The sequence below is a fragment of the Cucurbita maxima genome, unplaced genomic scaffold (assembly GCF_002738345.1).
Source record: "Cucurbita maxima cultivar Rimu unplaced genomic scaffold, Cmax_1.0 Cma_Scf00010, whole genome shotgun sequence".
Classification (NCBI taxonomy): Eukaryota; Viridiplantae; Streptophyta; class Magnoliopsida; order Cucurbitales; family Cucurbitaceae; genus Cucurbita; species Cucurbita maxima.
The window spans coordinates 823850-847724 of NW_019272026.1; the positions used below are offsets into that span (position 1 = coordinate 823850).

General features: G+C 34.6%; 1 protein-coding gene, 2 non-coding genes and 1 pseudogene across 3 annotated transcripts; 2 read left to right on the top strand and 2 right to left on the bottom strand.

Moving 5' to 3' along the window:
• Positions 1–5378: 5378 nt before the first annotated feature.
• LOC111485841 lies at positions 5379–5500 on the bottom strand (annotated as a pseudogene).
• Positions 5501–12885: 7385 nt separating this feature from the next.
• On the top strand, positions 12886–12959 carry TRNAT-CGU. The gene has a single exon. It is a non-coding gene; the product is annotated as a tRNA-Thr (tRNA).
• Positions 12960–15700: 2741 nt separating this feature from the next.
• TRNAT-CGU lies at positions 15701–15774 on the top strand. Its single transcript has one exon. It is a non-coding gene; the product is annotated as a tRNA-Thr (tRNA).
• A 2487-nt stretch (positions 15775–18261) lies between these two features.
• Positions 18262–23013, bottom strand: LOC111485458 (protein PHR1-LIKE 1-like). Its single transcript, XM_023132350.1, has 8 exons — positions 22686–23013; positions 21826–22410; positions 20869–21064; positions 20695–20771; positions 20569–20608; positions 20385–20442; positions 19079–19148; positions 18262–18957 (listed from the first exon to the last, which is right to left on the bottom strand). Exons 2-8 carry the CDS (start codon positions 22378–22380, stop codon positions 18634–18636), a joined length of 1320 nt encoding a protein of 439 aa, XP_022988118.1. The 5' UTR covers positions 22381–22410; positions 22686–23013; the 3' UTR covers positions 18262–18633.
• Between the last annotated feature and the right edge of the window lie 862 nt (positions 23014–23875).

Here is a 23875-nt window from a genome sequence, read left to right on the forward strand (position 1 = left end):
AAAAAAAAAAAAAAAAAAAAAAAAAAAAAAAAAAAAAAAATAATATACGTCAAAATAATAAAAATAATAAAAATTCATAATTAAATAATTAAAAATGATTACTTAAAAATAAAAATAAAAATAAAATCTATCCACCTCTCTCCACTCCTCTTTCCTTAACCCCACCATAATAATATCATAGTTCATCCAAAAATAAACACAAAAAAATGTCAGATTTGAAAAAAAGAAAAATAGTGTTTCAACAAGGATATGATGCAGATCTACCTGGAGAAATTTTGGTCTGTTATTACCGTAAAATCCTATCTCAGATTTTTTTTCTTCCATAGTTATAAGAAATCAATTTAAGATCAAATCTGATGGTGCTATAACACATGCGGGAGCAATTTGAATCTTAGACACTTTTAGAACATCAATTATAGTAAATAACTAGCATGTTTATAAGTATTAAAACTTAATGAGTTTGAATACTAACCTTTTGTAGTTCAAATTCCTTTTTCCTCACGAACCGGTTTCGAACCACCACTAGTGTCTTCTCCACTATCCTGCAGCTTTAGAACGGGATTGTGGAATCCGGTGACTGACTAAACTTGGGAGGAATTTTGTATATATGAAAAGAGTGTTTGTGAGAGGTTTTTCTCAAGGTTTTTCACCAACAAGAAGATCTTACATGTTTTATGATCACTCTATTTATAGAGTCATGTTTGCATGTTCATGCGAATTTGAGATCACCAAATTTTGACACTAAAAATTCCACTCAAATGTTTGGGATTATGTGGTAAGGATGCATGCTTGAGTTAACCAAATTTTGACACTCAAAATTCCACTCAAATTCGTGAGGTTTATTTGGCATGCAAGTTTGGTTAAACCAAATTTTGACACCTCAAAATTCCACTGACATGGATTGTTCCATTAAATCATTAAATGAAGTCAACATTTTTATTTTCTTCCTTTTGATTCAACAATCAATTTGAATTATTCATTTCAAATTAAAGTAATATTAAATGATTAATTAAACTATTTAATTAATATTTAATATTAATTCAAATGTCAATCTCGATTAATTCTGACACATATTCGATTAAGATATTTAAATCTAATTTAAATATCTTAGATTCTCTCTTTTTGTTTAATTTGTAAATAAAACAAAAATGCGATTAAATATATCGTATATATGTAGTGCATTCTCCATGATTTGAATTCGAACACTTCGAACTCACTCGTTACACTGTTCTATGGTTTAGTCCGATATGAGCTAGTAGAAGGACCTAATGGATCTATAGATCATGGGCTCCAACGATCCAAAATTAACCGGTTAAACTCATTAACCTTGTCAACCAACATTCGTTAACTACTAGGACATTCCACTATAGCCTAGTAGTTGCACTCCTCTCACTATAGATATATTCGTTAACTAAAGTTGGGTCAATTTACCGTTTTATCCCTGAAGTTACTTCTTGTTTCTTATGTCTCACTGATTCTCTAATGAACAATTGGTTTGTGGTCCAACCAGTAAACCAAATCCCTCTCAGGCCAATGAGAGGGTGGGCCCCTTGTTCAAGACCCGGAGTCAGTACTTAAGGGAACTACCTCTCTTTTATCCCTAAAAGTGGGTAGGAATGAATTTCATCTTGCACTCCACGTCCTCAGCCATTTACCCAGTCTTACCCCTAAAATGGGAGGCCTATTGAGTCGAAAAACTTGAGCCACTCTTACCCATGCAAATCTAAGGATAATTTCGAATAAACAGAAGTTCATGGTTAGCTTAGGATTAAGATCGAGTTACCTAGGTCATCGAATGAAAAGAAAATCAGTCTCAACGGTAAACGACATTATAAAGTGAGAGTGATTTTGTTTATGGTCCAATCTTATGCAATACTCATTGCATAGGACACCCCCACTCACATGTCTCCACATGTACAATTTTAGTGATAACATTGTTTATATCATATACAAAAGTGGGCCGCATTCATAGTGTCTCCAGAATAAGGTACTTAGCCTTATTCTTATATTATACATCATTTTGACTATATACTTGAACTTGATCAATTCTTATGTCTCTACATATAGTTCAAGTAATCATACTTTAGCCAAAGTGTTCTTTGTTTATTGTATTTAGATTAATGATCGTAAAGTTCACTTTATTCCATAACAATCTTTACTGAATAAACAACAATAATAACTTTATTGAAAATAGAATATGTTTTTGTTTATAAACTATGAGTTTTAGGACATAAAACTCAACAAAATCTTCTTTCATATTTTACTAGATCATGTAATAATCAGATCCCATATTCAATTAATTAGATTTTTTTGTTAGCATTGGAAGTTATAGGAAATAAGTTTAGAATCAATAAAAATTTAGTTGGTAGATCCATAAGGTAAGATAGTAGCCAAACAATTGATCAAAATTGGCCAACAATATCTGTTTATGAAAATAAATATAGAATTAGAGGAATATCTTATTTATAGAATTAAAAATGTTTGTAGAATTGAAAGTCTATTTACAGAAGTAAAATAATTACAAAGAGGGAGATGGGAAGATTGACGGAAGAGTTGTTGAACAGAATTTAAAAATAAAACAGGAAATATGGCATGAAACTCATTAAATTTTGTCTAGGAAATATCATAATTTTAACCATGTAAATTAGAGAAATAATTTTATAGAGTTCAAACTTGAAACTGATGTTATGGGCTCACATAGGTTGACTTGGATTTCAAAGGACGGAATCGAACTTTCAATAAGAATATATACGTGACAACGACTTAAGCTAACCAGGTAAGTGGCTCACCCGTCGTAGGTTACGCGTTAATTGTTGTATGTTGGCACGTGCTCGTGGATTTGCACGTGTCATTGAATTGTATGCCAATTTAATGTGCTTAAGTACGAACTCATGTGAATGTGAATGTATGCTATGTATGCTGCTTTTTTTGATGTGATATGATATGCATGTGACGATATATGGTTCCTGAATGATTATGGCATGATTGTACGGAATACTTGAATGTAAACAACATGAATTGTATGACATGAAATACGGTAAACTGCATGGAAACATAACCCCGATTGGAATATGTATGATACGTAAAAAAATGAAAATGAGAATGACATGTAAGCATGAAACGTGACAAGGGGTTATGTTCATTAATGTTAAATGTAGGACTAGTGGGGACCTCATGCATATTGTGTGTTCATGCATATGGGGGGATACTCCTATCTCATCACGAGGGTCGAACACGTACAACCAATGGGAGGACAACGATCGTTACGCTTTGTATAGCGCTGCCGTGACGGTTCTAGTTTTAACAGGTCCTGGCATAAGGGGCTCCTAGAGTATGTCCACCGAATAAGGAAAGTGGCCCAGCGGCGTGCGAACTAGCTGGTGAGCCCATACTCTCACGTATGGGTTGTGTGTAGAGTATATGGTACACGTCCACGATTAACTGTTAGGACAGCACTGTAGGGAAAACGAAATGAAACGATAGGTCCCATCATTTCATTGTGTGTGATTGTTGCAAAATCCCGATAAGGGGTCACTTACTGAGTATTCTAGAAATACTCAAGCCTCGTGCTACCTTACTTTTTTAGATAAGGGCAAGGCACCCATGTGACATCGACGGCGGCATCGTACACCCGGGACTGTGGCACATGCATAGGGTAGTAGTTTTTTTTTTTTTTTTTTTTCATTTTATAGTCTAGGTTGAATTCGGTTTGCAACATTAGTATAGGTTAGTGTAGGTTGAATTGTATTTGCAAAATAAACTATAGGGTAGTATAAGACATTCATTTCGGTTTTGTTCCTTTTCCTTTATTTCAATAATGTTCTTTTCCTTTCTTTCCTTTGTAATCATTTTTCTCTTTCACGAGGTAATAAAAGGAAAGTGTAAGTCACATTTATGACAGGGCCCATTTAATGTATATTCCGCATTTCAAGGTATAGTAATGACCTTAGAATAAATAGATAAAATTTAGGGTCGTTACGATGTGTCAGCCTTCTCGCTGTTCTCCGAAGGGGGGTAGACACGAGGCGGTGTGCTAGTAAGGACGTTGGGCCTCAAAGGGGGGTGGATTTAGGGGCGGTCCCACATCGATTTAAGGAAGGAATGAGTGCCAGCGAAGACGCTGGGCCTCGAGGGGGGTGGATTGTGATGTCCCACATTGGTTGGGGAGAACAAATCACCCTTTACAAAGGTGTGGAAACCTTCCCCTAGTAGACGCGTTTTAAAGCCTTGAGGGGAAGCCCGAAAGAGAAAGCCCAAAGAGAACAATATCTGCTAGCGGTGGATCTGAGTCGTTACATGATTTTAGTATCTAGGAAGCACTTAACATGAGCTTGGAACTGCAAAAGTATACGAGGAGCTTTTGTACGATTATGCATCAAATAGATCCACGAAAATTTATTAAAATTATCAATGGAGCTGATATAATATTTAAAGCCCCCAACCAATGGAGGTGCAGGATTTCGAACATTAGAAAAATCAGTTCCAAAGGTGACGAAGATCGATGAAACGAACTAGTGTATGGTAATTGGTGACTTTTTGCTAACTAACACACATTATAAATTGACAAAGGTGACTCACTAGCACACTAAATATTATTAAGATGTAAAATTGACTTCACTACTTGAGATGAAGAATTTCCAAGACGTGCATGTCATTGGGCGTGACTAATAGATCTGTTCACTAAGGCATGCTTGAGATCATTGACATCAAATGACTTGATAGGATAGAGATCAGATTCACACCTCCCATCCAGAAGACTTTTCCTCGACTGTCAATCCTTAATGGAAAAATGTCAAGGATGGTATTCAAATAATACGTCATTATCACGAGAAAATTTATGAACGGAAAGATGTTTGGAAATTTCAGGCACATGCAAAATATTACGCAATGCAAGAGAGCAAACAATAGTATTAATTGAAGAATGACCAGTATGCAAAATCTGCAAACCTGCTTTATTGTCGATTTGAACTTTTTCACCTCCATAGTAGCGTTCACGCACAACGAAACGATCTAGGTCACTGATGATTTGATTAGTGGCGCTTGTGTCACTGTACCAATTTGGATCAATCTTGTAGGAGGAAGTAGCCGCCAGTGCAACACAAGGAAGTTCATCTTGATAGAACTCATCCATTCTATACCAGCAGCGAATGACAGTATGCTCCACTTTGTCGTAGATCTAGCAGGAAGGACAAGCAGAAGGGTCACAAAGATCACCAGCAGAATAAAAGGGTGTGCTACCTCGAGAATGGCCACAACCACAATCCTCACAACCACGGTTATTCTACTGATCACTATGACCAACATAATTAGCCGAAGATCTTGGATTTAACTGAAGTTCAGCCTGGTGTTATGGTTGGCGAGCTTCAAACGCCATTAGATGTGCAAACTCATCATCAGACGTGAGAGCTTCACTCTCGGTAGTCATCCAGGTGACGAAGGGATCATAGTCAGGGTCAAGACCAATTAGGAGATACGTGATCACGTCATCATCCCGCAAGGCAGAGCCGGTATAACGACCCTAAATTTTACCTATTTAATCTAAGGTCATTACTATACCCTCAAATGCGGAATATACATTAAATCGGCCCTGTTCATAAATGCGACTTACACTCGCCTTTTATTACCTCGTGAAAGAGAAAATGATTACAAGGGAAAGAAAGGAAAAGAACATTATTGAAACAAAGGAAAAGGAACAAAACCGAAATGAATATCTTATACTACCCTATGGTTTATTATGCAAATACAATTCAACCTATACTAACCTATACTAATGTTGCAAACCGAATTCAACCTAGACTATGAAATGGAAAAGAAAATCTAATTAATTGAATATGGGATCTGATTATTACATAGTAAAATATGAAAGAAGATTTAATCCTAAATAGATTTTTTATAACATACCAAAATCTCTCCAGGTAAATCTGGATCATCAAAACACCATTTTATTTTTTCTATGACATTTTTTTCTGTTTATTTTTGGTTGAAGTGTGATAGGATAGGGTTGAGGAAAGAGGATGGGGTTGGGACTAGAGGTCAGTGGAGAGAGGTGGGTAAATTTTATTTTTATTTTTATTTTTAAGTAATCCTTTATAGTTATTTAATTATCAATTATTATTATTATTATTATTATTTTGACATATATATTTTTTTATAATTATTTTTATTTGTTTATTTGTTATTATTATTGTTATTATTATTATTATTATTATTATTTTGGCTATTACAGCCGGCGGCCAGCCCATTGATCTTGGACGTGACGAGCTCAACACAGATCTGAACAATGCGAGCACGAGTTGACGACAAAAACATCCACGGTAGGGTATCCCACCCTCCTTAGACATAGTAGCGTCAACCACATCGTGAAGAACCTCCTCAGACATGGAGGAGAGAAGGCCGCTAAGGACCTGTTGATCATGATCATACCACCGATCATAGGTCGGGTTAGAGATCAGGTCATCACCAACAATGGTTGAAGAAGGGACCAGCCTGGCAAATGCGACAATGGTGCCATCAAGGTAGCCCATAAGCTTTGTACTTCGTAGGTAGGGGAGGAGCTGGGTGCGCCATATGATGAAGTTGTTCTTGGTGAGACAGATGGTGATAGTGATCACTTGTGGATGTATATAATAAAATGATGTAAAATTCACAAGAATAAGTGCAAGTATACACTATCACAAGTAGCAAGTAATAAGTAAATTATCGATTCCTATCTTTTTGGTTAATTTTATCGTTGGAAATTAATTGAGTTTTTCGGTAACATTCAAATGGGTGTGGGTGATTTTAATTACTTAAACAAAACTAAAACAGAGTGTCACTGTTATAGAAAAGTAGAAAATGATAAGAAAATGTAGAGAAAATCAAGTAGAGAAAGGTTCAGCTAAAAGAGATTAAATAGATAAGTTGTTGAGTTCTGTGATAGATTTTAGTTTCTTTTAATAGATTCCCAAGCCCACTTATGAGGGTCTGAATGGTGATTATTTGGTTATAATTTCTATTAACTAAGCTATAGTAGAAGAATTATTCCTAACCCTTTTATTACCTTTCAAGTCTCCTTGCTATAGAACTAGAGTATTAAAGAGGATTTCATTGTTTCCTCTCTTCTCCCAAATAAGAGAACAACTATGTATGTAAAGTAGCTAATTAAACACACATGTAAATCATTAACAACAACTCTTTAATAAACTAAAATCATACCGTCAACATACTTAAACTATATAAAACTTTCTTGCCTCCCCTATAAAGTTTAGTTCTCCATACAAACTGAATTAAATAGAGGAATCCACATCTTCATCATGTAAAATTGATGGAATAAGAAAAGAGAATAAGGAAATAAAGAGTTATCCCGTTCATCAATGGAAGTTTCTGTCTCTTGAGCTCTCACGTCCACCTCTTTGCCCTAATCAATCCTTGTCGGTCTTCTTTTCTTTCTACTGTCAACCGCTGCTGGATTAGGGTTTTCTTCTTCTTCTCTGCAGTAGTTCACTGCAGCAAAGGCTGCTACTGCGTAATTCGATTTTTCTTCCAAAGTGTGGCTCCCTTTACTTGGTTTCTTTTTCCTTTTATATTGAGCATGGGTTCTCATTTAGGACTGAAAAAGAATAAGTTGTTCACATAGGATGTTCCTCCTTTAGTAATCAATGACTCACTTGGACTACTGATGTAGATTTAAAATTTCCATGTCATCTCCCATTTATTTTCAAATTTGCTACTCCCTCATGGTTCAATATAAATGTCTGAAATTTTACCACATAACTCAATCAAATGTACAATTAAGATCGATTTATGTCAAATTATATTTTTTTCATGTTGGACCGCAAGACAAGATTTCATGCTCACTAAGTAGAATAAATAGGGTAAATAATGAGAAAATGGTGAATAAGAGTGTCATATTACATACAAAAAGACTTGATATGACTTACTTTTAAAGAGTTATCAGATAGCGTGGTGGAGAGGGATTAGGGCAAAGGTCAACGCCATGGTAGATGAGATCGTGTTGGAGATGGTGGATGGGGAAGAGGAGGAGGAACAAGAATGTATGGTAGACATTGTTAATGAATATATGATATGAACAAAAAGACATCAATCATACAATATACTTCAGCGAAGAGATGAAGAAAAGGTTGTCAAAATTATCAAAAGATGTTTCAATTCATGCCACATGAAAGAAGAATGAAGTTTGATTGTTATAAATTTTGGGTGGGTTATCATTTAGAGTAATTGTATTTTAAGACATTTTATTTACTTTAGGTTACATTTAAAATCTCCAACATGCATGGATACAACATCACATAAAACATCAACAACATATTTTCCAATAGTAAAAGAAACAAGAGCTTGTTGAGTTACCTGTACTTCCCCATGATCATTCAACCATTGAAGCTTATAGGGTCGTGGATGTAGTTGTGTCTTTAAATTAAATCTTTTGACCAGAATGGAACTCACAATATTGGTGCAACTACCGCTATCAATGACAACACTACAAGGTACAGATTGAACAAGACACCGAGTTCGAAATAATTTCTCCCATTAGTCTAGATCGTCCTCCTTAATGTGGTGTTTAGAGCTCGTCCAGTAACCAAAGATATATGTGTAGGGTTCTCTTCACTAAACTCCTCACTCTCATCAGTTTTCTCATTTATGTCGTCATGTGCCTCGTCATCCGTAACAATTTCTCCCTCATTGATGGCCATAATTCTTGCATTTGGGCAATCTCTCTTGACATCTCCAACACTTTAAATCTCTATTTCGAACATTAGACATTTCTACTTTTTCTTTCCCTATTCTAGAACTCTCCCCTTTCTCAAATTTAGCTTTGAGTCTTCTCATTAATATCTTGATTTCTATGTTTATAATCAATGTTCTTACTATCATTTTTCCATGTAGAAGTAGAATTGGGAAAAGTTTTAGAAGAATACCATTTTGACCTTCGTTGGATTTGCCTCTCGATCTTAATTGCAATGTGCAACAACTCCTCAATATTAGAATAAGGCTGTAAATCAGTCTTGTATGTAATCTCTGTGTTTAACCCATTAAGAAATCACGCCATGAGAGCCTCCATGTCCTCATCGAGATCAAGTCGATCCATTAATGTATCCATGTCCCATTGAAAATATTGTGGAACAAAACGCTTCCTCATGGACTCTTTGAACTCGTACCATGAATCAATTGGTGCTTCAAGGTTACTTCTCCTACTTGACATCAGTTTATCCCACCAAATTTGAGCATATTGTTTGAATTGAGCAATGCATAACAATATCTTCTTTTCTTCACTAAAATTATGACAGTTGAACACCGACTCCACCGTTTTCTCCCATTCAAGGTACTCCTCTGGATCTGTTTTGCCATAAAACTTGGGAAGTTTTAATTTGATGCTCCCCACGTTACGATCAATTCTATCATCATAAGGAACTCGTTGTTGTAAATTATGATACCTTCTTCCATAGTCTCTCCCTCACATCAAGCCATGACCAACCGCATGTGGATTATCCTCGTGGTGATCAGAATTGTCGCTCTCATATGTATCGGTTGAGGGCGTAGGTAGTGGAATCCTCTATCGAGCTTGATTTTGAATCTCCAGTCTTCTGATTCGATCAGTCAACTCTTCTATTCCTCGAATTAGTCTTTCCATGGTTCATTGTTGTGCTTCTCTCAATCATGCATCAGTAATGTCAGTATTGTCGTCTGAATTTTCCATGCTACAAAAGAAAGGTAAAAGAAAAAAAAGGACCTCACAAGCGCTCCCTCACGTGTATTCACTCGTAAATGTAGTTCACTCGTGTTTAGCACTCAACACTCGAATCAATGTGTCACTCCCTTACAAACTCACCCTCACAATTGAGCGCACACAAATCACACTCCAAAAAACAAATTTGGATGTGAGACAAGCTATGTTATAGAGCTAAGTGCAAGTCAAAGTGAATAGACAACACACTCAACACATAAACAAGGATATTGAAGGAGCAATTTGAATAACGACAAAGAAACGAATTAAAGAAAGAAAATGATTAAGGACTAATTTAGACGTAGTAACATATGAGAGTACATATAATAATCAAGAGGAAAAAAGAAAGACATTTAACATCAATAAGCTTTCTTTCTTTCAATGATTTTTTTTTCTTCTGATTGGCAAAATCTAATCAATTTACCAACAAGAAAATTGATTTAGAAGATCTTAAAGAAGAACAAAGTGTTGATAGGATCCAGATCTAACACTTTAAAGAACATAAGATTTTTTTTTTTTTTTNTACCCAAACTGAGGAAAAAAAATTATAAGAGAATTAAAAGAGATAAGCGCAATGAAACATATATCTGATCTTGAGCCTGAAGCTATGATACCAAATGATATGGAAATCAACCCAAGGGAAAGTATGGAACTGATTACCTTGATGATCAAGATCAAGAGTAAAGAAAACTCGTTTCTAAACTCGTGATTCGAATCTCAAACAATGTTCTTGCCTGGAGATAACAATCTTTTCTTCACATCTTCGTTGAAGTATATTGTATGATTGATGTCTTTTGGTTCATATCATTCTCCACTTCTTCAAGAGGATTCGTCCTCGAATCTATTTGTGAAACTTTACTGCAAAAAATAAGTTATGGAAATACAAAGGACCTCACAAAACTCTCTCATGTGTATACACTCAAGGAATTTTAAGCCACTCTGTTTGCACTCATGTACACAAATGAAGCTCTCATTCTCACTTCTCAAATTTTTTAGTAGAGTCCAAATTGGATTTTTTTTTTTTATTTTGGGTCGATTAAAAACTATAAAGTTAAAAACAAATTGAAAAGAAACACAAAGGAAACATATATCCGATTTTGAGCCTGAGGCTCTAATACCAAATGATAAGATAAGGAACCACTACAAGGGAAGTAAGATTCGGATTACCTTGTTGATCGAATTGTTTGAGATTAAAATCACGAGTTTAGAAACGAGTTTTCTTTACTCTTGATCTTGATCATCAAGGTAATCTGTTTCATACTTTCCCTTAGGTTGATTTCCATGTATGATTGATGTCTTTTGGTTCATATCAATATACCTTGGCTCTAATACCTTCTTAAGTTGAATGACGCAATGACCTCTATATAACCTCTATGGGTAACGACCTGATTTATATATATATAGGAGATGTGTACAATGAATATTACATGCGTGGTTCTTGATCCATGGCAACAAACCAGAAAATCAGGAGACACAACTCTAATAACAGAGGATTCTCCTACTATGTATAGTTATAACCGCGTAAGTTTAATAGAATCAAACTCCATTTATTCTTAGATGGTTATAAATTTTGGGTGGATGATAATTTAGAGGTATGGTGTTTCTTTAATTTATTTTAAGGCGCTAATTATGGTCATAAATTATATGAAAGGAATGAACTCTTCATCCATATAGCTGAAACATTGAGAACCGTTTTGATTTTATTAAGAACGGAATAAAAGCAATAAATACGAGAGCAAGAATTCTACCTTTGTTGCTTGTAAGACTCCTTGAAATATTCCAACTATGTAGAAGTTCTTCACATTCCACAACATCTTCATTGCTACAATTTGAACAAAAGGTCAAAGTTTGTGGGAGCCTTTCGAAAGAAGACTCTGAATAGATTGAAAAAGGAGAAGACCATTGCAGGTTGAAAATAATACTAGGGATTTGTTATATTAGGTGCCTTGGTAAAGTTTGTTTTGGGTATTTTTTTTGTTCTTGTTCTTCATGTTCTTGCCATCAAATCTTTCGTCATGGTTTTTTTTTTTTTTTTTTAATGTTATGAGATTTGTGATGACATTGTAAGAATTAACTCTTCCATGGAGCGGGGAGATTTGAACACACTTTTAAAAGGTCAAAACAAGAATGGTCTTACTACGATTTTATGTTTTTTTTTTTTTTTCATTCAATAATTATGAATGGAACATCGTAGCATTGATCTTTATCCTAATATTATGTATTTTATCGACGGAGTTATACTCAAATTAACGATACTCTAATGATGTCGAATGATATAGAATTATGCAACTTTCTTTTCCTTGCAAATATGGTGAAAAAAAAATTATCCGTTCAATTTGATGAAATTGAAAGTTTATGATGATGGCCAAAATTGATTCTATATTTAATATTTATACGATTTTCTAAATTAAGGTTGATATAATAATTATTTGTGGACGTTCTCATTAAAATAAAGACAAAAAAAATGATGGTGACAATTTGTAAAATAATGTAATATAATATGAGGATCCAATTCAACGTTACATATAGTTTATTCAAATATCAAAGCATAAATAATAAAGTTATCATGGAATCAAAACCTTATTCGGGTCGTTGGGTCTCCAACCTAACCAGCCTGAAATTTCAGAGTTGTCCAAAGAATTTTTTCATCCTAACTCGAGTACAGTCCTACTTTTAATGTTCTAAAATACCTCATTGAAGTTATGACATTAATTTATTAAATTAAAATAATAAATAAATATTTTTTAAAAGCTCAAGGACTATCAAATAAACTTCAAGATAGAATTTAGTTCGATAATATTGGATTAGGTTAGGGTTTATTTGATTTGAATTTATCTCGTAAAGATAAATTAGTATTTTGCTTATTATTCTTGTCTGTATAAAGATGTCTTTTTGGTTTGTATTTTTTGATCCAATTCTATGTAGAATGTAAATCGTAGCAGTCTTTTGCATTCTCTTCCCTGTTTTCCTTATTAAAGTTCTCATGGTATCAGGGTCCTCAGATATGGTTGCTTAGGTGTTACTTGTTTGGCGATTCTAGAATTGGTATGTTTTTAGTTTGAAGTAGCTCTCGTAGTTTAGTTGGTTAGAGCACCGCTTTAGAAATATGTCTCTGGTATTTTTATTTGTCGTTTCAATGTTCGATACATCCTATTTTTCAAGTGGCTCTTGTAGCTCAGTTGGTTAGAGCACTTGTTTCGTAAGCGAGAGGTCTTGAGTTCAACTCTCAACAAGAGCACAAGTTTCAATTTAAATTTTACTTTTTGTATCATAGCAAGGGATATTATAGACCAATCGAAAAACAAAACTAATTTATTAAACTCTATAATTAATCAATTTGTATTCATTAACTATAAGTCACCCCACTATAGACCTGCACTCTTATGTACTAAGTTATGTTCATTGATATAATCATTACAAACAACTCAATCTTTTACGAATCGTTCATAATTACACCTTGGTCAAAAGTTTATTTTACCCTTGTAATTACATCTTTTACATTATCATTGATTCTCTAATGAACAAATTTTTAATGAGAGGGTGAGTGAACATTATCTTTTACATTATTCTCTAAGACCTCGTTGTTCAAGTCCCGAAATTAGTACTTAAGAAAACAACTCATCTACTTTTCTCATGTGAAAATGAGTGAATCACATCTCGTGATATTATGTTTCTAGCTCTGTATTTGGTCAAGTTCTCAAAATGACAAACATATTGAATGAGCTACAAGAGTCATTCTCACTCATGCAAACTAAAGGACAAATACTCAGTAAGCAAGAGTTCATAATTCATTCAATATTAAAATCGAGTCACGTATGATTATTATGAAAAATATTAATCTTCTCAATTAAGAAATTTATAAAAAAAGATTAAATATTTCTTTTTCTTCTAGGCAAAATTTATAAAAAAACATTATTCTTTCTTGCCTTAGAGCGATTTTTTTTTTATTTTTATTTTTTTTTTCATTGAATAATTATGATGTGGAGTATCGTATCATTGATCTTTAGGTTTAAATTTTACCTCATAACTTTAAAATATGTTTCAATTATATAATGACATTTTAAAATTTTTTATTTTAGTTATTAATCCTTGAAATAGTTTCAAAATAATATTTCATTAATTTCCTTTTTTAAATGAGATGAAAAATATTAAAACACGGTGAGATCCAATTCATAAATACTAAAATATAAATAATAAAGTTATCGTGGTTTCATAACCTTATTCGAGCTGCTATGTCTCCAACTTAATCAACCTAAAATTTTAAGGTTGGTCCAAATGAATTTTTTGACACAACTCGGGTACATTCCAAATTTTTTTCATAATAAAGTTATCACGGTATTAGAACCTTAAAAGTTATGTCATTAATTTATTAAATTGAAATAATAAATCCACTAGTAGATATTGTCCTCTTTGGATTTTCTTTTTCGGACTTCCTCTCAAAGCTTTAAAACGCGTCGTCGAGAAGGTTTCCACACCCTTATAAAGAATATTTTGTTCTCCTCCCCAATCAATGTGGGAAGTTTAAGGACTACAAAATGAACTTCAAAATCAATAATCAAGATAGAATTTACTTCAATAATATTGGATTGGGTTATGCTTTATTTGATTTGGGTTTCTCCCGTAAAAGTAAAAATTAATATTTTGCTTATTTTTCTCGTTTGTGTAAAGAAGTCTATTTGATTTGTATTTTATGATCGGATTCTTTGTATAATGTTAACTGTAATAGTCTTTTAATTCTCTTTCCCATTTTCCTTATTCATGGGGTCAGTTTGGCGATTTTACAATTGGTATGTTCTTATTTGCATTCTGCTCTTATAGCTCAGTTGGTTAGAACACTCGTTTAGTGAGTTGGAGGTTTGAGTACATAACTAAGGTATACCATTAATTTGATTTAGTAATTAATTTTTTTGTTTATTTGTTGTTCAATGTTCTATACATCCTCTTCTTCAAGTGGCTCTTGTCGCTCAGTTGTTAGAGCACTTGTTTAGTAAGCCGAAGGTCTTGAGTTCAAGAGCATTATTTACCATTTATTATAAACTAATGTATAACATTAATTTGATTTAGTAATTAATTTTTTTTTTGTTTATTTGTTGTTTAACGTTCGATACATTCTCAGCTCAGTTGGTTAGAACACTTATTTTGTAAGCAAGAGGTCTTGAGTTTAACTCTCAACAAGAGCGCATTGCTTTCAATTCATGTCCTTAGATATATTTTGTCAATATTTGACTATCTTATTTGGCTCGATATTATTCTTATATTAATATTCTCATGCGCATTTCTTATATGGAAAGAAGTACCAGCGTATCTCAGGTGTTTTGACGTTAATTACATAATTAACATTATATCACCTTATTAAAGGTATACGCACCAGTTTACAGGACTGCAACACAACCTTTGTAGAACCTTCTCCAAATTGCACAAATAAGTTTCAAATGATTATCCATAAACCGAGAAGAAATACATGAATATCTCTATGAACGCTTCCACCATGTCAGTAAAGATGACCATCATACATCATTAAAATGTTGTTGTACTATTGCAAAACCCAAAAGGCATTTCGTTTAAAGACAAAAATTCGATACGGGCATGTAAATGTGGTCTTCTCATGACTTTCTGGACTCATTGTAATTTGATTGTATCTTGAATAACCATTTAAGAAGCAATAATGTGACTTTCCAGCAAGTCTATCAAGCATTTAATCAATGAATGATAAGGAATGGTCCTCGTATGTCACTTTATTTAGTCTGTTAGAATCCATACAAACATAGTAATATAATTTCCGAATGCAATCCATCCTTCTAATCGAGCATAAAAAAGAAACACATGAATCACATAATTCATACAGATATCAAAACATAAATAATAAAGTTATCATGGTATCAGAGTTTTATTCGGGTTGTTGGGTGTAACGACCCTAAATTTTCACATATTTTTGTTTATTTGTCGTTTCAATGTTCGATACATCTTCTTCCTAAAATGGCTCTCGTAGCTCAGTTGGTTAGAGCACTTGTTTCGTAAGCAAGAGGTCTTGAGTTCAACTCTCAACAAGAGCATAAGTGGTCATTCTCAGTCATCACCATGTCTATATTTGTATGATTGAGGTCTTGAATTAAACTATTTAGTTAAATAATTTTCATTTATTGCCCAGTGACCGAGTATGACCCATTGTTGAAGTCTTATTTTCTTTATGTGCAGGCAACTTCTTTTGGAGGGAGCGTCGTACGGGGTGAGGTTCGTAATTCGGTTGGAGCATGTAAACTCCGACGCCTCTCTGAAATTTTTACGTCCTTTTCGACGATCAAATTTTTTTTTTAACCATTCATTACATAATTAACATTAACTCACCTTAATAAAGGTATATACCTTAAAAATAAATACAATAACATTATCTCACCTTGAGATGATGATGTAACATACTATAATGTTTTGATATGTTAGGATGATGTGATGCACTATGATACTATGATACGTTATGATGATGATGTAACATGTTGTGATGACATGAGATGTATAATGATACCTCATGTTACGATGAAAACTCATGTTACAATGATATACATGTATGAGATGTCATGTTATAGTACGATAATGAAAAGTTTTCTCATACACAACTCCTAAGTAATGTTATGACTGATGAATGTATGAAAGCTACTGCATAAATGTTACTCAGAGTAATATGTGAATGATGTGTGGGGTTATGTTACTCAGAGTAATATGTGAATGATGTGTGGGGTTATGTCACATGAATGATTTAAGATAAAAAGTATAGAGATCTAATACATATTGTATGTTCATTTACTTCGGAATACTTCACATTTTATGATAAGTATAGATGCATACACTATCCATTCATTGACCTCTTTTCTTAGGAACACACCGAAGTTATCCCCGCTTAGCAATAACTGAGCTATAGTATGCAATGAATGTGGATCGAACATGTGACCTTCAGGTCTTTAGTCTGACGCTCTCCCAACTGAGTTATCCTCGCTTAACAATAACGTAATTTAGTCAATCGAGTACAAAACTGTTTTCGACCTCTTTAATACTTTTAAAATCAATACGAAAAATAGAACTCACTCTTTATGTTAAAATTACAAAGAAAATATTTTTTTAATAATATGCAATGAATGTGGATCGAACCCGTGACCTTCAAACCTTTAGTCTAACACTCTCCCAACTGAGTTATCCTTGCTTAGCAATAACGTAATTTAGTCAATCGAGTACAAAACTGTTTTCGACCTTTTTAATTCTTTTAAAATTAATAAAAAAAAATATTCGAGCACAAAACTCACTCTTTTGTTAAATTACGAAGTCTTGATTTTTTTATTTTTTTTAATGTGCACCGAGTGTTGATAAAACATGAGACCTTCGAACTTTCCAACTAAGCTATCTCCGCATAATCCCAATTAAAACTATTTTTAAACACTTATTAATATAAAAAAAAAAAATACTCTACTTAGATCAAACACGCTTCCTTCAAATCTTTAGTTGAACACTCTCTCAAAGTTATATCCATATAGCCAATAATTTGATGCCTATCTCCTATTTTTCATTTAAAGCTTTGATATTTAATAAAAGAGAAAAAAAAAAAGAGAAATAAAATGAGAAATTGAGAAATGCAAGAAGAGAATTAAGAGAATATTCAAGAATTTTATTTTAAACTAGTTAAAGATGCATTTATGTTTTGCTAGAGTTCGAACCTTGTGTTTTTTATTTGACTTAAAAGGCTCGAACTCAAATAATATGGGAAGATGGACATGCACATTGTTATAAAAGTAGGTTGTGACCTCCACACGCAGGTAGACAAGATAGTGATCCTCAATTGGTGCCCATCTGACCACGTGAGGGCCAAGGCAGATAAGTGTCATGATACGACCAAGGAGGAGAGTGCATCATCCAACACACTAAGTAGAGTGTGCAGTAAAGCCAAGGTCAGGCATATACAAGATTGGAGGCAACACAGAAATAAGCTTGAAGAGGGTCGAGTAGGGCCCTAGACCATGACCTCAAAAGTTGGACTCTGGCTTGAGTCTCAACATGTGGCTTTAGAGTTAAGTTCGCTTACATGAAAGATGAAAGCTCGCTAAATTTGATGTCAATCGAAGACCCGATAGACATTGTACCGAGGTTGTATGACTGTTTGCCAAAATCATATCTACTCTTGTCATACCAAAAATTCATCAAAGTGTAATATAGAGAGAGACATAGTATCATCTCTCCACCACCCCTAGGTCTTGTGGTCTAAGTGAGATACCCCATGACACATACATGTGTCATAGTGTGGGTGAGCATTACAAGACTTTGGGCGTCTTCCTTTGGAAACAGATTTTCGAGGGCAACACAGATGTAACTCATAAGTTGGATGTTGGTGTATGGGGCTGCTTCTAATATAATATTCATAAATAACTCGACATAGACATAGGAAGGTTCATGTCTCCATAGTATTTGGATGGATGGATGTTCGAGGTATCCAGATGATAAAATCGACTCATGAGTTAGTTTCGATAAGTATGTCCGAGTGAGTAGAGAGGGTCGACTAGGATAAGTGGAGTATATATTTTTCCCACTTACAAATATTTATTTCCTAACAAATGAGAAAAAAAGGAAAAACAACAATATTTTGTCCGAAGTTCAATAGCAAGTCAAACCCGAAACCCGAAACCCGAACCAAGATCGAGACTCGAGACAATGCATAAAATGGAGAGAGTGTGAAGATCACAATCCACTAAGGCCAATAATCTTATACACAATTAGTTGGGAGAGCTCCTAAGTCAATTGCCAAATGGCTTCCCACCTTAATAACAAAGGAAGAAGCCAATTGTTTTCAATTGTACTGCAAGGATTGGTATACACTTATATTCTCCCTGGTTTCAGAGCTCCATCAATGAACATCTCAACTCCGAAACAGACTGCTATAAAGCTGTTGCATCCGATTTAGCTCGTTTTGTGTCCGGGGAAGAAGTGTTACCTTCACTCGATTCGATCGCTTCTCTTTCATGTGCCTTATGCTTCCTACTTGCAGCAGGTGAACCATCTTCTTCTCGAGCATTCTCCGTGGTCATATCAGCTGCAACATGACCTTGTTCTAAATTTTCGGGTTGATCATTAGGACAAGGCATATTCTCGAGGATCGACGATGAGGTCTTCAGCTTGCTTTCCATCTTTCGTTGTTGCTCAAACATCTCCTGTAGGTACTTACCTTGTTCTTCAATCCGTAATTGTAAATTCCTTTGGATCTGCATAAGTTTAAAGAATAAGAATATTTAGAAAACTCAAGGCAAAAACCGACTTCGATTGAACGAGAAACCGACTTTGACTCAAACGTAATGAACCTTCAAAAGCAAACAAAATGCAGACCTCGAGTTGTTCATGGAGCCGCTTCTGAACCTCCATTTGCAAACGCAAAGCTTCAGTTATCCCCATACTCCTGAATTGTGTACAAAAGAGTTCAGCACTAAGACCATTCCCCAAAATTTATGTTCAGAATTTAAGTTTCCAAACATAATAAGCATGGGATTTGAGTATTTACTACACAGTAACATCATTTTTTGTGTAGAAGAAATGAAAAATAACCACTGAAGCTTGTTTCTTTGGTAGCATACAGTATGCAATCTTATGATATCAGCAAATTTAGCTATAACATGTCATAGCTAGCTCAGAGAGTCGATTTAAACTTTCGAAAAAATAAAGAAATTGCCTCAGTTAATTTGTCCGATGCTAGTTACTTTTAAGTTGGATATTTTAGTGCTTAGATGAGGGAATTTTTACCTGCCTGATTTTACCACTACATTGGTTGGAGAAGGGAACGAAGCATTCCTTATAAGGGTGTGGAAACTTCTCCCTGGCAGACGCATTTTAAAACGGGGAAGCCTAGAAAGAAAAGCTCAAAGAGGACGATATCGGCTAGCAGTGGGCTTGGGCTGTTACAAATTGTATTAGAGCCAGACACCGAGAGATGTGCCAGCGAGGACGTTGAACCTCCAAGGGAGGTGGATTGTGAGATCCCACATTGGTTGGAGAGGGGAACTAAGCATTACTTACAAGGGTGTGCAGAAACTCCTCCCTAACAGACGCATTTTAAAACCTTGAGGGAAAGCCTGGAAGGGAAAGCTTAAAGAAGATGATATCTGTTAGCGGTGGGTTTGGGCTTGGGCTGTTACATGTCTTGATTACACATACAAAAGTATAGCCACAGAAATTAATTACAAATGACTTCCAGCCTAAATGGCATCACCGCTCAAGAGAAGGAACAGGGCTTTCACAAACTGGTTTCATGGAAATGATCTGAAAACTGAGAAATGTAAAGAATTTGGGATGCTTCCACCAGTTTTAGACTAGTTACTTTTTCTTCCAAGTATTTTCCCTAGGGGATGGTAGAGATGTCCAAAGGCGGGGTGGGGATTTCCCACAGAGAACGGGGACGGGGAATATAATCCCATCCTCCATCCTAACGGGGAATCCCCGCTCCGCAAGTTAAAATAGACATCTCTATTAGAAAAACATGCTTTTCGAAAGTAGCAAAAGAAAAAAGAAACATCAAAACATGCTAAATCTTTCAAATTTTACGATTCAACTCCGCCCTCCCACTGTAAAAACAAATAAGCCAGAAGAAAATGCAGCCACACAAGAAAACAAATATATTAGAAGGGAAAATATTGCTTACGTTTTCAAGTCAAGAGACTTCATTTCCTCAATATGATTTATTTTTTTCCCTGAAGATCCTGAACAGAGGAAAAATGAATTCAACCATCGATCAGGCGGTTTTATGTTCAACAAAGATAACGACAACAATGATAAAGAAGGTAACGAAGTAAACGAACAAAGAGAAGGGAAACAGTCACCGATACCTTCTGATGACTCCGGTTTAAATCTGGCGGTTCTATATTTCTGACATTTGGATCATAATAAAGCAATACATTAGAAATAAGCATGCCGAGTGAAACCGTATAAGAATCGAAAAAAATGATGAGTACCTGTAGGTGGCTTTTGACATGATAAATGGTGAGGCCTTCAACATTCATAAGCTTTAAGACACCCTTAGGAGTTGCATCTGTCCATTAAACTATAGAGTCAATGATAGAGAAAAATTTGCAACTTTTCAAGCGTTCTTAAACAACAGTAAACACAGATGAAAGAAAGTAATATACTTTCGCTGCCGCCTAGTTTACTGACAGCTTCTACAAATGCCTCGTGAAGCTCTGGTGTCCATCGCATCCGAGGTCGGTTAGTTGATGTTGAGAGTGAATTAGAAGAAACCGAATGAAACTCTGCTGTAGGTACAGAGTCAACTTGATTCGTTTGGTTCTGTGGAGCATGGAAACCAGCTGATGATGATTTGAGCAACTGTAAAATTTGCACCCAGAACTTTGGTAAAAAATTGATGATTCTACATTTTTTTCAACAGAACAAGAATTTGAAGAAAGATGATCGAAAATGGGTAGAACAAACGTCCATGTCGTTAACACCATTAACTAACATTATAAACTATAACTTAGCCTGCCTTTAAACAATAAACATACACATTTTGTACAAAAAGAAAATCATTTCATAGGCATCATTCACCAAGAAGACACTCGAGCATTAAAAAATGAGTACTACACACATTGTCTTGAAAAGGCCAATCATTCTAGCATTCATAACTCCAGTGGCTGTGTAGTTTAACCAGAGACCAAGTTTTTCAAAGAAACGTCAAGGGCTTGATTGAACCATACATCAGATTTTCACGTCATATGGCTCGTAATTAGTCATTGATCGTTTCTTTGTTTAGGAATACACTCCTCCTTCCATTACGTCTCATTGAATGATCATAACCAATTTAGTAATGTATTCATTTGTTTCGTGTTTTCGAGTATAGGTACTCTTCTAATGTCATTTTGATTGTGAGATCCCACATCGATTGGAGAGAGAAACGAGTGCCAGCAAGGACGTTGGGCCCCGAAAGGGGGAGGGAGGATTGTGAGATCCCACATCGGTTGGAGAGGGGAACGAAACATTCTTTATATAGGCAGAATCTAACCTGTTTTTTGTTGACCAAACATACCCACAAAGAGCAATACACTACGGAAGAGTAAGATCGGGCATAAAAAACGAAAGAACGAACCAACCTCTGGTTTAGGATCTCCTGCATTGCCATCAGAAAAAATCTCATTCCAATTTGGCTCCAACGCATCATCCACAGAAATAAACTGATCAGCCCAATCAGGCCAATCATTCCTCTTATCTTGTTCATCTGTCATTAACACACCAGCAATGCTTTGTGCTTGACCATTCTGGTCAGGAACATTCTCAGAAAAATCAAGCAAACCCTGAAGGGTATCATCACTCCATGATGCATTGTTCTCATTCAAGTCATTAGTCATCACTTCTGAATGGGAAGAATCTCGAGGAGCCAACAACGGTTCATCATTAGCAGACGACGAAATGAACGGAGAAAACTCGGCATTTCTCTCTTGAGACAAAGGCTGCATCATCGGAAAACCACTTCGTAATCCAGAAGATGATGAAAACAAATGCCCAACAGTGCCACAAACTAATGGAGGGGCCTGTCTGGGAATTGGATGTCTCATGGCTTCACTATGTGAAGAACCCTGACAAGAAACAGGTAATTTGGGATACTTTTCCTCAAATGGCTTAGGAAGAACTCGATAAGATGATGACATAACTTCAGAAGCCACCCTCTTCCCTTCACTCTGTAGCAGAGAAAAACATATATCCAAAAACAAAAACACAATTACACAGAATTTCATGACCTAATCAATCATACAATCATGAAAGCTCGTTCTATATCGCTAGAACTCAACACAAATAGATCAAGAACACAAATCCAGTACAAAATTAAAAGGGGGAAACTGAAAGAAACGCAAAACAGTCAATAAAATTACAACCCAGAGATGAAATCAGCAAAAGAACAGTACAAAATCACAAAATCACAAAATCACAAAAGGGTTAAAACAGAATCACTTACCCTAGAGATCAAAACACAAGGAGGGTTTGAAATTCCAGAGGCAGTAGCAAAGATTTGGGTTCCGATGCGCTCGATGGCTTTGTCGATATGCCGTCAACGAGATTACACAGACACTCGCACGGATTCTTCTCTCAGAGAGAAACGTATCGGGGTGTCTCTCTCTCTTCCATGATGAACAATTCACAAATCCAATTTCGACCCTCTGATCCTTTCTGGGCGCTGATTCAACGCCGCTGATTCCACATCCGATTTCCCCATACACACAAATGATTGGGCAAAGGAATTTTTCGAAAAAGAAAATTGGCCTCTGCCACACTTCTTCTTGGCTTAATTGGATAGTGAACGGCCAATTCAGAGAAAAATGTTGAACCGAACCACAATTATGAACCGAATCATTTCCGTTGGATTATCCATTTTTTAAATTTTTAAAAAAATATTTAATAATTTTTTAATTTTGTGTTCTATTCAACATTTTTTTTAATTAATAAACCTACTAAAAATTATATAATAACTCAAATTTTTATATATATAATTAAATTATCTCATCTATTTATTTTAATCCTTAATTTTTTTAAATAATAAAATTTTATTGGTACAAAATATTAAAAGGCATTTTAAATAACTATATTTATGAAATTTGTTGTAAATAAGTAAATTACAAAAATTTCTGAAGTGTCATATCTATATCTATATATATATATATATATATATATATATATATATATATATATATTGAAAAAGGAAAACTTTTAACTTCCTATTTTGTCCTCAAAAGTTTCATATAAAATTTAAATTAAAAAAAAAAAGAAAAAAGAAAAAAGAAAATGACAAAAAAGGAATATTAAAAGGCAAACAATATCCTTTTACGAAAAAAATTAAGGTTGATTGGCATGAACATGAAGTGTGTCGTTGACACGAGGAATAATTGGGCACCACAATTTCGTCTACTCGGTGACCGACTATTCAATTTAAATCATAAATGTTGGGTTGAGTTACGTGTTTTTTCGTTTGAGTTGGGTTAAATTTTTCATAAAATAAAAAAAATTGAGTCGGTCCGTGGGTTGACGGTTGACTTTTGACTTTTTTTTGTTGGATCAGATTGACCTTAAAATAGGATCACGAAGATTAAAAATATTTGATATTTATAATCAATATTAGTGATGTGTTGTGACTTGTGAATATTTGATGTT